The following is a 17057-nucleotide window of genomic DNA, read 5'->3' as shown; positions in this document are numbered from 1 at the left end:
CCACTATCTACTTCCAGAACATTTCCATCATCCCCAAAAGAAACCCCAAATCAATGAGCAGTCATAGTCATTTCCCATTCCCCGCACCATCCCTAGTCCCTGGCAATCACTTTCTGTCTCTGTGGATTTGCTTCTTCTGGATATTTCATAGAAATGAAAGCATACAATATGTGGTCTTTTGTGTCTGGCTTTTTTCACTTAGCACAGTCATTTCAAGGTTCATCCATGTTGTCGCATGTATCGGTACTTGATTTATTTTTATAGCCGAACAATAGTCCATTATAAGAACATACCACATTTTGTTTATCCATTCATAAGTTGATGGACACTTGGATTGTTTCCACTTTTTAGCTATTATGAATAATGCTCCTAAAAACATTCATGTACAAGTTTTTGTGTGGACATACATTTTTAATTCTCCTGGGTATATACCTATGAGTGGAGTTCCTGGACCATATAGTAGTAACTCTATGTTTAGCTTTCTGAAGAAATGCCAAACTGTTTTCCAAAGTGGCTACATCATTTTATATTTCCACCAGAAATGAATGAGGGTTCAACTTCTACATATCCACGCCAACTCTTATTATTACCTGCCATTTTGATAGTAGTAATTCTAGCTATAAAGAGGTATCTCATTCAAGTTTTTATTTGCATTTTCCTAATAACTAATAATGTTGAGCATCTTTTCACATGCCTATTGGCCATTTATACATTTGTTTGGAGAAAGTATTCAAATCTTTGCCCATTTTTAAATTGGGATATTTGTCTTTTTGCTGTTGAGTTGTATTCTTTATATATTCTAGAAAGTAGGCCCTTTTCAGATATATGATGTAGATTATCTTTTCACTTTCTTTCTTTTTTTTTTTTTTTTTTTTAGATAGAGTCTCACTCTGTTGCCCAGGCTGGAGTGCAGTGGTGCAATCTTGGTTCACCGTAACCTCTGCTTCCCAGGTTCAAGCAATTCTGCCTCAGCCTGCTGAGTAGCTGGGATTACAGGCACGCACCACCATGCCTAGCTAATTTTTGTATTTTTAGTAGGGACGAGGTTTCATCATGTTGGCCAGGCTGGTCTCAAACTCCTGACCTCAGGTGATCCACCCTCCTCGGCCTCCCAAAGTGCTGGGATTATAGGCGTAAGCCACCGTGCCCACTCTTTTCACTTTCTTGATAGTGGCCTTCAAAGAACAAAAGCTTTTAGTTTTGAAGTCCAATTTATCTATTTTTTCTTTACTTATTTTTGCCTCAGGCATCATGTCTAATAAACTGTTGCCTAAACTAAGGTTATGAAGATTTATACCTACGTTTTTTCCTAAGAGTTTTATAGTTTTACATTTAGGCCCTTGGTTCACCTTGAGTTAATTTTGTATATGGTATGAGTAGGGCTCCAACTTTATTCTTTTGCATGTGGATATTCAGTTGACCCAGCACCATTTATTTCCCCATTGAGTTGTCTTGTTACCCTTGTCAAAACTCAGTTAATAATAAATGTGTGGGTATGTTTCTGAAATCTCAATTCTATTTCATTGATTTATATGTCTATCGTTATGTCAGTACCACACTGTCTTGATTACTGTAGCTACACAGTAAGTTTTAAAATTGGGAAGTGTGAGTCCTCAAACTTTGTTGAGTTTTGTTTGTTTGTTTTTCAAGATCATTTTGACTATCCTGAGTGTGTTGTTATAGTTTTCCATATACAAGTCTTGCACTTTTTTTGTTAAATGTGTTCAATTGACCTATCTTCAAGTTCACCAATACTTTCTTATACCAGTTCAAATATGCTGTTGAGTTCTTCTAGTGACTTTTTAAAATTGTAGTTATTGTACTTTTCCATTGCAAAATTTCTATTTGGCTCTTTTTATCATTTCAATCTCTTTATTACTATTCTTTATTTGGTGAGACAATCACCAAAATCAATCTCATACTTTCCTTTAATTCTTTAGACATGATTTCTTCTAGTTCTTTGAACGTATTTATAAAGCAGAGTTAATGTCTGTGTCCTGTTAAGTTCAGCGTGTGGGCTTCTTCGGGGACAGTTTCTGTTTACCTGGGATTTTTTTCTTCTGTATAAGACATATTTTCTTGTTTATTTGTACATCTTATAATTTTTCTTGAAAACTGAACATTTAAAAAACATGAAGCCAAGCAAAGTGACTTATGTCCGTAATCCCAACACTTTGGGAGGCTGAGGCAGGAGGATTGCTTATGCCCAGGAGTTCAATAACAGTCTGGACAACATAGCAAGACCCTGACTCTACAAAAACTATAAAAATTAACCAGGTGTGATGACATGTGCCTACAGTCCCAGCTACTTGGGAAACTGCGGCAGGAGGATCACTTAAGCCCAAGAATTTGAGGCTGCAGTGAGCTATGATTGCACCACTTCACTCCAGCCTGGGCAATAGTGAGACTGTGTCTCAAAAAAATAAATACACACACACACACACACACACACACGACGTGACAACTTTGGACACCAGACTCCCTTCTCCTCCCTGAGTTTGTTTTTGTTGCTGTTTGTTGTTCTTTTTTATTGTTGTTGTTGCTGCTGTTTGTTTTATGACTTTCCTAAATTAATTCTGTGAAGTCTGTATTCTTTATCATGTGTAACCGCCAAAGTCTCTGTTCTGTTTGCTTATTGAGCAGCTAATAAATAGATTTTTTTTTATTTATTGAACTAATAACTCTGGAACCAACAAGTCTCCCAGTCTTTGCCAAGCACTTCTGCATGTGTGTTTTGGGGAATGCCTTCAGTGATCAAATAGGCAGTTTACAGCTCTACCTTAGCCTTTACTTCTTACTTGTACAAAGCCTCAAGGTCAGCCAGAGGTGAGAGATTAGGGCCTCCTCAGGTCTTTCCTAGGAATGTGTGTAGCCCTGCACATGCACATGGCTTTTTAGATTCCCAGGGATTTGTCCAAGCTTTTCAAACCCCCTACAGACATCTCATTCCTCAGGGGTTTATTTTACATTTTACACAACTCTGAATTTCACTTGCTGGTATTCACATCTTCTCAATGGCTTTCTTCAAACAGCAGATGCTGAAATGACAAGTGTAAAAGAAAACCATATTCAGGACATTCCCCTTCTTGAGCAAAACTGTAATTTGCAAAATCATCGGTGACAGGTAATGGTGACTGGTGATTCATTCCTGGTGATATCTTGGGCCAAATTCCAGAAGCCAATGTATATTCAGAAGGGGCAGGGAGAAGATCTGCATGTATGCCTTCACCCAGAAGCCCTGGCATATAAACAAGAGGTGAGTTGTCAGTTTTACCCAATTCCAGACCTAGCACTTTCCAAACAGATTGAGATCATGGCAGTCTTCCATGACACGCTGCTGCAGCCACTGGGGATGTTTCTGTGCCTCAGTCTGCAGCTTTCTTCTGCCACCTTTATAAGGTACAGTAGCACTTGCTTCACCTTTGATGAATACTACACCGTAACCCTAGACATCAAGGCCAGTTCACATATCTATGAAAGCAATGCAGTCTATTCTGGTGAGTAGAAGCTATGCTCTCTGCTGTCCTTTGTTCCCTGAGGGAAATTAACCAGAATTTCAGAACACACCCCTCTATCGCTGCTCTCAATTATACAAAACATGTGTCTTCTGAACCAAATGGGAAGCAAGGGAAGGAAGAGAAAGAGCGAGAATTAAGGGAGCGGGCTGGGGGTGCTATTTCTGCATGTTCCTTGTGAATTCAAGCCACAGGAGCGAGAAAGCCCCAACCCCAGATTCACTGAGTCCCGGTAAGAGCACACTTGGGGTAAATTCTCTGACTTAAATAAAATGGGCAGTTTTATCATTTTAAGGGATAATCATTGCATTCCAGTGTGTAATCTTTTCTCTTTTCGTTTCTGTTTTTCTGGAGACAGAGTCTCACTTCGTCACCCAGGCTAGAGTGTAATGGTACAATTTCAGGTCACTGCAACCTCCGTCTCCTGGGTTCAAGCAATTCTCGTACCTCAGCCTCCCAAGTAACTGGGATTACAGGTGCACACCACCACGCCTGGCTAATTTTTTGTATTTTTAGTAGAGATGGGGCTTCTCCATGTTGACCAGGCTGGTCTTGAACTCCTGGCTTCAAGTGATCCACCCACCTCAGTCACCCAAAGTGCTGGAATTACAGGTGTGAGCCACCGCACCCAGCCTCCAGTGTGTAATCTTTTCATATCTATTTGACAAAATGATGCCTCTGGGGATAATTGTATACTGCATTTAGTCTGTGGGTGAAAAAAATCTAATAAACTACACAGGGGAAGTGTTACTAACCCACTTTATGTATGAGAAGCCTGAGGCCAAGGGAAATTAAATGACCTGCCCAGAGTCTCCCTTCTGGTAAGTCATAGAACTGGCTCTTGAATCTTAGTCTGTTCATTCTTAATCCAATGCTTTTCTTAGAGGTGTCCAGTAGATATTTTTTATATATCCCTTTTTGAATCAGCCAAACCTAAAAGTCAAGGAATATGCTTTCTAATTCGTTTCATAATAATAACACTTCATATGGTGTTTACATGTAATAGTGACCTATTAGGGAGATACCACTATCATTCCCATTTTGTAGATGAGAAACAGAGACAGAGATGCTAAGTGACTCTTGCTCCGGTCCCGGAGCTACTTAAATGGTGAAGGTAAGATATGAACCAGCATTCCAGCTTCAGAGACCCTGCCTTTAACCACTATATACTCTTCCTTATAGTAGTGAGAGCTAACCCTTCTTATGATGTGCTGGGCATGTTTTAGGAGTAGATGCTGTTATCATTTTATAGACAAGAACTGAGGCACAGAGAAGTTAAAAATTTACACTAATAAGTAACCTAGCTAAGATTTGAATCTAAATAGCACAGCCAAAACTCGTACAGCTTTTTGTCCAGCCAGGCTGTCCAGCTTCAGAATCTCTCTTCTCATCTACTGTGTTATTCTGCCTTTCTTAAAAGTCTAACTAACTTTTGCAAAGACCACCAGGGTGATCTCCACACTCATAGTCTAGGTCTCAGACTTCAGCAGGTGAACAACCATGGCATGCCTTCACACGCTCACCTTGCTTATCTTTTGTCTTACTTTTAAATGAGGACTGACACTAAGTGCTTAAATTGTGATGGGGTCAGCTATGTCCCACTCCCTCAGGCAGTGGATATTGTCCTGACAGGGCAGGGAGGATAATCTTGTAATTCAAGATGAGCACAGGTGGACATATGTGCAACCCGGAGGAGAGCCTGAGGAGTCAGAGGCACTACTACAAAAGAGATCACAAGCCTCTGGCATTTAAGATAATACCTCTCCAGGTGAAAGATTTTGCTAATGCAATGGAAGAAAGAGAAATCTATCACTGAGCATGGTGGCTCACACCTGTAATCTCGGCAATTTGGGAGGTCAAGGCAGGCAAATTGCTTGAGCTCAAGAGTTCGAGACCAGACTGGACAACATGGCAAAATGTAGTCTTTACAAAAAACACAAAAATTAGCCAGATGTGGTGATGTGCACCTGTGATCCCAGCTACTCAGGAGGCTGAGGTGGGAGGATGGCTTGAGCCCAGGAGGTGGAAGTTGCAGTGAGCCGAGACCATGTCACTGCACTCCAGCCTAGGTGACAGAGCAAGACTCCATCTCAAAAAAAAAAAAAAGAAAGAAAGAAAGAAAGAAAGAAATCTATCATATGAAGATGCTATAGAGGGGGAGACATGGGAGCCTTCTGAAAGTAGAAAGACAAGAGAAAGATGAGTCAACATGATCCACTGGGGTGAAGGGGATCACAGCAGTCACAGAGACGTTAGGTGGAGCAGGGAAAGGGAACGGGGAAAGAGAAGACCTAAGGTTCCTTGAATGCCTACTTATGCCATGTACCCCCAAACTTTATCCAATTCCATTTTAAAACAGAAATGTGCTGCGAAAGCTCTGTGGTAAATTGACTCATGATACAAATGATTTAAGTCAAGGGTCAAAATCCTCGCCGACGGAGATGTGAATTGCCAGATCCCACACCCGTGGTTACACAGCAGGCTCCACGATTGCCTTGCAGGTGTTATTGCCAGAACTCAGGACTTCTAGGAACTCTGAGTAAATGGCCACCCTGGCCAATCGCTTTTCCTTATTTTGGTTTTGAAATTCTTTTAAACTTTGGGGTGATGTCAACATTGGTAAACCATGTATAAATGGCTTGGCAGGTCCCAAGAGACAACTGCAGCTCAAGCAACATGTTAGAACAGGTTTCCTGGGTCTGTTTTGATATCAGTGAAAGAAACCCTTAATACAGTGACATTTACATTAAGACTGTACTGAGCAAGGATCTGCCTTTTTTTAAAAAAAACTTCTATGGGCAAGAGGGATGTGATTTGCTTGCTTTTCTTGCTGAACTTTAAGCCTTAAGGGCACTATACAACATTGGATGCATGACTTTTAAAATCAACCAATGAGTAGTTACTTAGGGCCCCCCAGAGGCTCAACACTGGGCTGTCCAGATACCAACACAGATGAAACCACAGCGCGTAGCACAAAGCACAAAGTAGAATATGATTAAGAACTCAACAGTTGAAAAAAAAAAAAAAAGGAATGAGAGTTAAAAAGGGATAAATTGGTCCAGAGGTGGGACATAAGCAAGCTGTTGGAGTGGAAGAGGGGATGTGATGTATGATGAGAGGGAAGGAAGGCTTTCAGGCAGGCAGCCAGAGGTGAGCAAGGATCAGGGGCAGGTGCATTTGCAGAAAAAGGGAAAGGCTGGCTGCCCTTAGAGTGGGAATATAAACAGGCTGAGGCTGGGTTCTTACAGTCCAAAAACATGTGTTGGATACTGTAATCAACAGACCAGAGGCAGAAATATAAAAGCAGAAATGTTGACATGCTCTAGAAAGAAGGACCCTTTGAAGGTTTGGACAGGAGTGTGTTCTGATGGACCTGCTGCGTAAGGAAGTCTGGTCTGGCCGCAGCACGTTGCAAGGCCACCTGAAGGAGAAGAACCTAAGGCCAGAAATCCAGAAAATATAGGTGCCTAGGAAGGAAGAAGGAGGATTTAAACCAGAGTGGAAGGGGAAAAGCAGGACAGGGCACACACGTGCAGAGCTGACACTGACGACTATCTGCATGACACTGTCTCTGCTCACCTTCTACTGCACCTGACGCACAGATCTAGAACAGATGTCAGGTGCTCACTGAGCAAGTCGAGGTCTGTGGGATCTGCATCACACAACCGTGACTGGCAAAACTAACAACTAGAACACAGAACTGTAGTGTGCATATAGTTACAGAATAACAATTGCAATTTATCCAGTACTCCCCATGTATTAAAATCTTCACATTCTTCTCTTTATTCTCCAGGACCTTTCAAGATAGGTATCATGATCTCAGATAATGAAGGATAACGTTATTATCCCCAGACCTAGAACGAGGCCAGGTGCAAAGTGGGCACGCAAGAAATATTTATGGAGTGAATGATGAACAATAAGGAAACCGAGGCTCAGAGGTGAAATGACTTGCTCCTAAGTGCTATAGTCAGAATTCAGATCCAGGACTGTCTGATCCTTTTGTGTTGCATGATCAATTTGCTTCACTTGGTTAAGGAGAAGGCTTAAAGAAATTTTGCGTGGCTGAAAGGGCCCAGGAAAGAACAATACTATAGCATTGAGGAATTCACTCAGAAGAGATCTCCTAAGGGAAGAAACGGAGAGACAGATATTTTCTTTAAATGCCCTCTCCATTATATATCCAAAGGCTGAAATTAACAAGTGGAATTAACAAGTTACTTGGGGTAACCCTCTAAGGAGTTAGGGCCCCTGTGGCTCAAAGGCACTCCTTTCCACACCCTAACAACAGAGACCAAGAGAATCAGCATTTCTGGGACCACAAAAAGGGTTTTGCTTTTATTTGGCCCACCTGACCTTTCCACGTGCATCAGCCTCTTCTGTCCCCACACTCCCCCTGAGAAGAGGACCAAGCAGGCTTGTCTTCTCATCTGAGAAATGGGCCCTGGCTCAGAGAGGTAAAGAGATTCACTCCCAGAGTCTCACCCCTCGTGTGTAGCAAAACCAGAGCTGAGTATGAGTCTTCTTTCGTCTGCCTTTTACTGTAGAAAATTTGGAAAACACCAAAAAGCACTAGAAAGAAAATAAAAATCATCTGTAATCCCACTACCAAGAAATCACTACAATTAATATCTTGATGTATTTCCTTCTAGACTTTCAACTTCTTTTACAAAAATGAGACCATACTATATGTACATTTTCTTTGTAACTTTCTTGTTTCACGCTTTGTTTTGATTTCACTGCCGTCATCCCTTGAGTTTGGCTCACAGGGAACAGATGGCTGATTGCTTCTTCATCATTTCCTCCCAGTATTCATTCCTGTGAATGACAGCGTCTATGCTGAGGTCATGAAAACCTTGGACAAGAACAGTGACTCAGTGGGCCTCTGGCAAAGAGTGGATGAAAATTGCTACAGCAACTCCACGTATTACGTGAAAGATCAATACCTGATGGTCTTAGAGGCACAGTGGCAAGCTCCTGAACCTGAGAACATAACTGAAGTGGAGATACAGTAAGAACCTAGCTTGCTTTGCTTTGGGCTTTAAAATTTTCATATTGGGTTTATGCAGTTTTACACTAAGCTAGGAGGACTTAAAATACAATCCAGATGTGATATGGAGAACTCAGCAGCCGCACTTCATTACCATCTCACAGTGCTCTACCATCCCTTCCATCTATAGGCGCTTGCAGACACACACATTCACATACACACCACACACCACACGCACACTCACACCACGTACACACCACACACACACACCACACGCACCCTACACACCTCACACACACTTACATCACACATACAAACCACACACACCACACACACACACACACCACATGCACCCCACACACACACCAATACCTCACACTTACACCATACACACATACATACCACACACACCACACATAACACACACCACACTCACATACATATCACACATACCACACACACCACACACATGCTCACAGTACACACACATACATACCACACACACACCACACACACACCACACACACCACACACACACCACACACATACATACCACAGGCACCACACACACATACCACACACACAACACACACAACACATACACCCCACATACCACACACACAACACACACACCACACACACATACATACCACACACACCACACACACAGCACACACACACCACACACACACTCACAACACACACATACATACCACACACACCACACACACACCACACATACATACATACCACATACACATCACACACACAGCACACACCACACACATCATACACACTCATACCACACACATATATACCACACACCACACCACATGCCACACACACTCACACCATACATATATACCACACACACCACACACACTTATGCCACACACACATACATACTACATGCACCACTCACACCACACACACCACACATGACACACACCACACACGACACACACCACACACCATACACACCATACATTCACACCACACATGTACATACCACACAGACACCACACACAGACACCACAGACACTATACGCTCACACCACACACCCACCACACACCACACACACACTACACACCACACACCACACATACATACCATACACACACCACACACAACACATACACCCCACATACCATACACACACCACACACAACACATACACCCCACATACCACACACACAACACACACACACATACATACCACACACACCACACACACACTTTCATACCACACATACCACACACATGTACATATCACACACACGTACATACCATACTCACACCATAGAGGTACCACACACACACCCCACACATACACCACACACACCATACAAATACCACACACACACACACCACACACCACCCCCACACACCACATGCTACTCACACTACACACCACACACATACCACATACACACACTACACACATATCTTACAGACACCACACTCACATACCAGACCACATTCCCACACATACCCCCTTTCTACACACACACACACACACACCACTTACGCTCAACATCCTCAGAAAGAACTGAGCACCCACTTTGTTTCATATTCCCTATGTTCAAACTGGAGAATCATTTTTTAAAACATGGATTCACTTTGGAAATGGCTCGCTAACAGAAAGTGTGATGATTGTGTAATAGAACTGGCTTGCTAGTGTCACACAAAATGGACACACTCAGATTCTGAGGTAAGATCACCTGGAATCGCATTAGACTTTAACAACAAACCTTCCTCCCAGCTAGGATCTGTCATTAGGTTTACTTTAGGAACCACATGTTGGGAAGTACTTAAGGCTTTCAGATTCCATTCTGTACTGAAGGGGCCGGTCTGCCCCTCAGGCTGTGTCAGCTTGAACAGCCATGTCTCTGTGGAAGCTGGTAATGTGACTATGCTGTCAAACCACCCTGCCCCCTCCCTCCATGCGCTGGGCCTGGTCAGACCTAATTGGCTTTGGAGGAGGGACTATTGTGCCCACAGAGTGACCGCAAGAGTAGAACCCAACGGGAGCTACTACAATCCAGCCTCCCAATGACAGCAGTTGCTTAGAAGCCAGCCAAGGCCAATTAGGGCAAGGGCTTTCTTTTCATCTCACATCGTTAAAGCCTCCACATTCCATGCAACAAGAGATGAAAGACCAAACCGTGACCATCCACAAGACAAACGGCCCAATCCCACCAACAGCGTGGTCTCCAGACCTCTCCTAACATGCACACCCGCGATAACACGCTGGCCTCCCTGCTCGTTTATACCATGTTACATGGCCTTGATCAGCGAGGCTGAGTCAAGGGGAGTGGAGCCCCCATATTATGGGGGATGCAGAAAGCAGGGGACTCCACAGTGGTGGGCTGGGCACAAAAGGGATGGGAAGAGGTCCCTACTCATGGAATGTTACAATGAGGTTAGGGAGGCGAGGTTAGGGAGGCAAGGCCTATGTAGAAATAATGACTGAGGTTAATTCCTCAATAAACCATTCCCTGAACTCCCAAATCAAATATGAGGTCCCAGTTATACACTCTCAGAATTTCTTCCCCTTCATCACAGCGTACATCACAGATCAATTCTTTACCTAGGTAATTGATCATCTGTTTAAAATCTATCCCTCTGAAGAGACTGTAAGTACCCTGCGGGTGAAAACCAGGCCTATCTTGCTCAACCACTGCCCCCTCAGCACCAGGCACAGTGACTGACATGAGGTGTCCTTTCATTAATGATCTAACACATGTATGAACAAGGGACTCATGTAATAATGGGTTTATTGATAGGATAACAGACCAAGCGGTACCGATGCAAACATAAAGCACCTACGATATGTCAGGCACTGTTGACAACAGAACCTGCCTTATAAAGTTGGTCCTCCCATGGTGACAGAGGCTCCTAGCAAGTCAGTGCAACAGAGCATCATGCCTAGCTTAGTGACAATAGGGAGAAACAACTTCATAGAGGTTACCATTGAGTCTATGAGCAGATGTGACCAGGACAGGTATTACAGGCAGAGAGACTGGCTTGAACAAAGACCAGAGGTATGTGTACCAGCCTGTGGGCAGTGCAGGGTGGTGACGTTGGTAGGGGCATCGGAATGGGAGAGGCTGTGTGGAAGTTGACCAAGATCATGGAGGATCTTATCAATCAAAAGCAGACCAGTATTTAATGATCTGCTCATTGTGCCATACAGAAAGTAAGCACAAAAGGGGGGGGTAAGTGAGAAATGTGAGCTGAACTTGTGAATTCCGCATGAGGTCCTCACCATTATCTCTCATTGATTTGCCCTCCACAGAGCTTTCACTGTCCAGATCAGAGCGCTGCCTGTACTTTCTACTCTGAAGCTAAGAGAAAAAGGTGAGTTCCTCTGCAGCCCATTTGCAAGTCTGGCAGTGAACTCAGTCAGCCTGGAAAATTACCTTGTGGGTTCCCTAGAAAAGAGGATCTTCTTACCACGCATCACTCAGCTATCTGTCAGTCGAGTCTCCCTGCACCTTGAGACCTATAGATTTGCCCAACCCATTGTCCCATGCCCTTTAGAAAACAAAAGCCCTCCCCCAAGATTTCTGCAAATTCCCAGGGTCCTTATATTCTCAGGGTCATCTGTGGCTCCAAATGCCGCTTCCATAGGAGCTGTTTCTGTTCAATACCACATAGACACAATTTGAAAACATCTTCCTCAATCTCCACAAATAATTCCCACTCACACAAAGCCTTAATGGATACAGTAGACTTTAACCAAAGGGTTTTAAAGGGATTGGGGGTGGAGGCTGGGGAATTGCATAAAGGATTGAGATCATAGAAATAGCAATAATGTCTTTAGTTCTTAAAGTGGCCTGTGGCCACCACCACTCCACTAGGAATTTCCACAGCTTTTCACAGGCTGTCGCCCCCAGCTTCGCACCTCCCTGAGATTCCTCGCCCATCTTCTTCCCCGTTCCCTTTCTTTTCTCTTACCTCCCTCTAAGGAGCTATATATAACAAATTTAAGGCTGGGTGCAGTGGCTCACACCTGTAATCCCAACACTTTGGGAGGCCAAGGCAGAAGGATCCCTTGAACCCAGGAGCTCAAGACCAACCTGGGCAACACAGTGAGACTTAGATCTATTTAATTTTTTTTTAAATTGAGATGGAGTCTCACTCTGTTGCCCAGGCTGGAGTGCAGTAGTGTGATCTCAGCTCACTGCAACTTCTGCCTCCTGGGTTCTCCCGCCTCAGCCTCCCAAGTAGCTGGGATTACAGGCATGAGCCACCACACCTGGCTAATTTTTATATTTTTAGTGGAGATGGGGTTTCACCATGTTGGCCAGGCTGGTCTTGAACTCCTGACCTCAAGCGATCCACCCACCTCAGCCTCCCAAAGCGCTGCAATTACATGCGTGAGCCACCACGCCCGGCCTAATTTTTTTTTTTTTTTAAATTTACAAAAAGGTTCAAGAAAGGAGATTCAGAAAAATAGGTAACTTGTCTAAGGCCACACAGAAAGTAAATGGCCAAAAGAAGACTCCTATTCCATATCATATTTTTTCCACTTTTCTTAGACTTACATCAAAACTATAAAAATACATTGTTTTTGAATGACTTTTTTAAATACAAGATTCAACCAAGAACAAGAAACATTAGCCTTTCTCACTGTCCAACAACAGGTGGTCCTCACGAGCCCCCAGACACTGAAAGACACCTAGCATGCTGCCTGTTTTCCCGCCAGTTACGCATTGCAAAATGTGTTCAAAGGGAGAACTATATTCAACAACAAATTGTAAAGTGATTATGCCAAATGAAACTATTATATGAATGTCTTAACGGTTTCCTTGGTGGATTTCCCTCTGTAAGAAAACAGATAGTAGTTTTTTCCTCAAGGCCATTGTCAAGATGAACCCTTGTGTAAATGTTACTGCAAAAACGGGCTCTTGATCCAGATCCCGATAGAGGGTTTTTGGATCTCACACAGGAAGGAATTCAAGGTGAGTGGCAGCGTGTAGTGAAAAGAGATAGTTTACTGAAAGCTACTCCATTACAGAGTAGGGTGTCCTCAGAAAGCAGGTGGAGCAACACACTGTCTTTAAGTTTTTCTTGTATAGGGGCCTTGTCTATGTAAAGACTAAATTAAGCTGTGCCTGTGTGTGGGCGGGCTGACAGCATGACAAAATTTATTACTTTATTGATGTAAAGAAAACTATCCCTGACATTTTAGTGTGTAAGTCCGTCAAAGCATAGCTATAATTATCTTGAAAGCATATATTGTTAAGGGTATTGGGACATCTGGACTTTCCACTGTTATAGGAGTGTGTCCTTGTTGGTATCTTTGGTCTGTTTCCTCAACTGTAAACATCTTAGGACCATGGGCTGTGACTGGCAAGGAATGTGCTTGCTAGTTGCAAGATGTAGTCGACTTTTAAATGGTGTCACTCTGACTGTCCTAGGCTCCTGCTTCCCTGACATAAATGCCAAAAAGGAAAAAAAAAAAAAAAAAAAAGGTTTGTTTCTAGTTAGGACTCGTTAGCTCCAGGCTAATAAAATCCAGTTAAAAAAAAGAAAAAGAGAAAAAGAAAGTAGTTGCATTCCAACTCTCTGGGTTAGTGGGATGCCGGAGAAACATTTGGCCTGGGGAAGTGCTAAAGAAGATTAGAAATGCTACCTTACTAGAAGGCACCCTCCGGGCGGGAAGAAGACTCCACAGGCCTGAGTCGATTCCTGGACATTCCCCTTCTTCCGTTTTTGTTTTTTTGTGGGTTTTTTTTGGTTTTTTGTTTTTTGGTTTTTGGGGTTTTTTTGTTTGTTTTTTGTTTTTTTGAGACAGAGTCTCACTCTCTCACCCAGACTAGAATGCAGTAGCACAACCTCGGTTCACTGCAACCTCCGCCTCCCGGGTTCAAGCGGTTCTCCTGCCTCGGCCTCCCGAGTAGCTAGGATTACAGGCCCCTCCCACCACACCAGGCTAATTTTTGTATTTTTAGTAGAGACAGGATTTCACCATGTTGGCCAGGCTGGTCTCAAACCCCTGACCTCAAGTGATGCACTCACCTCAGCCTCCCAAAGTGCTGGGATTACAGACACCTGGTCTCTTCCTCTTCCTTATAGACTCTCCTACGGTCCACTCAGAGTCTTGGAGGTATTCCCACCAACCTCCAGTTTGTCCAGGATCAGACAACCCCTCAGGACTATGGGCCTGGCTTTCTGTGCTTCTCGCAAGTTGACCTCAGAGAACCAATGTGTGATCAGGTCCCTTCGTATAAAACTGACCAGTGCCTCAGAAATCACAGAAAGAGAGTCGGGGCTTTGGACTGGGCACCTTTCCACTAACTTTAAAGCAGGAATGGCCGTCCTCAGGTCTGGATGGGATCTAGTTCTTATAAGCCTTTGAAATTCACAAGAAGAAAATAACATTGTGTCATTCTGGATCACATTTGCACTGATTAACCTAATCTATTAAAGACAAGATTACATTCAGGAGGAGACTACCCACCACAACAACAAATGCAGCAGTTGTATAAATTCAATAGGTCTCCACCTCATTTCATAGAACTTTGCAGACCTTAAGGGTAGAAAGTGTTTCTTCCTTATTTTTGTTACTTAACCCTATGTGTTTAACCCCCAGCTTTTCCCCTTCTCTGAAAACACTTCGCACTGGAGAAGGGTTGATTGAATTTTGCTCATGAATCTGGCTGTAGCATTCCATTAGATTATCCTCCTTTCTCGAGTGCCCACCCACCACCCAACAGAGGTTCCGATGCCATTTTCCAGTGGCAACCACACCCTCAACTGCCTTTCCAGTGTCAACCTTAGCCTTAGCTGCCAAGATTCCCCAGAGCTCAGCCTTCAAGCCTTTCTTCGTGATTACGCCCAAGAGTATCAGACTCAAAGACTTGGCCAACCAAGTCTTCAGCAGCCCCATCACAGATGCCATTTATATCCTGCTTGCTTTTCTCACCAGCACACTTCTCTTCTAAAGGGAAGCTAGGGAAACAATTGTTTGTGCCTCCACTGCATTCTCCTACATTCAGTTCCAAGCTGGTGCTGGGAACCAAATGTGTGTAAATGAAGGCTTTACATTCTCAAATGTGCAACTCTGCTGCCATGGCTTCAGACCAAAACGAAGATCTGGAGGCACTTATTGGCAGACTTGGGTCACAAAGATGTTCATCCGGATCTTTCAGGACACATATTACACTTTTTGTAAATATTTAGATCTGGCCGGAACGTAGTCACCTAGAGTTCTCCCTATCGGTTGAACAGGTTGGTAGCCAATTCCACAGCCAATCTCAACTTTTGTTCACTGCCAAATGATTCCCCTGCACCCTCTGAGTTTCTGTGGGAAGAATCCTTCCTTGCTTTCAAGATGATCTCAGATTTCTGACCAAACCCACTCAGGTTACAAGGAACTTCTGTAACTCATGTGACTCAAGAAAGAAAGGAGAAAGGAGAAATAGCTCTGAGGCTGCTGGCAGCTTCCCATTTGTCCACACCAGTAGATTTTGAAGGGCAAGAGAATAGGAATGAACCGTGTCTGAGCAGCCAATATAGGAAAAAAAACTATGCTATAAAAACATTTTTGTCACAACAAATAAATTATACTTTAAACAGGAATAATGAATGTGTTCCATTCAAACATAAGTCTCTAATGAGTAAGTTAAAACACAGAGAATTTTGTTGAATTGTATTATTTATGTGTGGGTATTAAAGAACGAATCAAATGGTGAGTGTATGTGTGTTTTCAAGACCAGACTTTGGGGCAAAACTATCTCAATTTTCATTTCCCTCAAGTGCAAACTGGTCATTTTTCCCCTAATAGTAATTTCCATTAAGAAATGGGCAAAATATGTGTGTGTGTGTGTGTGTGTATGTGTGTGTGTATATATATATATATACACCCATATATATACACACACGTATATACACACATATTTGTGTATATAGGCAGTGTTGTTATTCCCACAATGCCTCAGAGTCAGCCCTGCCCTTAACTGGCTGAAGGATGTGGGATAACAACACCTATATACACATATATTTGTGTATAGGGACCACTGCAACAGGGTCTTGCAGTGAGGGAGAGAGATTGGACTTAACACCCTATTTATAATATGTATAATGCAATGTACAACCGGAAGGAAACATGGTATTTCCAGTAATAAGCTTGTAATAAGCAACAAAGTTTTCTTTTAATAATGATGCTAAATTCCAGGATGCCAACATTCTTTGCTGATCCCTAAAATTGTGCGCCTTGTAAGAATTCCAACTCTATTCTTCCCTCTCCACTTAGGACACCTTGATGATATTTATCACTCCCTGGTGTTTGTAACTGAAATGTAATACGTGTCCTATGTAAATACACAATCTGCTTAGTCATATATGCTTGCTTGAGTAACTGCCAAAGAGACAGGTTGGCTATGATTCTTTTCAAGCATCCAAAAATACTCACCAGAAGGAACTAAAACAACTAATTTTCCTAAGATTATCCATCTACTAATTTGGGGGCTCAGAGAAGTAGCGTGCTCCTAATCTCTTCTAAGATGCTGCCTCCTAGGTTGACTCCACACCAGCTCTGATGCAA

At 42.9% G+C, this 17057-nt stretch overlaps 1 protein-coding gene across 1 annotated transcript; it reads left to right on the top strand.

Moving 5' to 3' along the window:
• The first annotated feature begins 3042 nt into the window (after positions 1–3042).
• On the top strand, positions 3043–15456 carry PLET1 (placenta expressed transcript 1). The gene is made up of 4 exons (XM_024255797.2): positions 3043–3497; positions 8322–8523; positions 11802–11863; positions 15281–15456. The coding sequence occupies exons 1-4, from the start codon at positions 3128–3130 to the stop codon at positions 15454–15456; spliced, it is 810 nt and encodes a 269-aa protein (XP_024111565.2). The 5' UTR covers positions 3043–3127.
• The last annotated feature ends 1601 nt before the right edge of the window (positions 15457–17057 follow it).

This window comes from Pongo abelii, chromosome 9 (genome assembly GCF_028885655.2).
Source record: "Pongo abelii isolate AG06213 chromosome 9, NHGRI_mPonAbe1-v2.0_pri, whole genome shotgun sequence".
NCBI classification, from domain to species: Eukaryota; Metazoa; Chordata; class Mammalia; order Primates; family Hominidae; genus Pongo; species Pongo abelii.
Note: the sequence above shows the minus strand (reverse complement) of the source record. Positions and strands in the feature narration are given on the sequence as shown.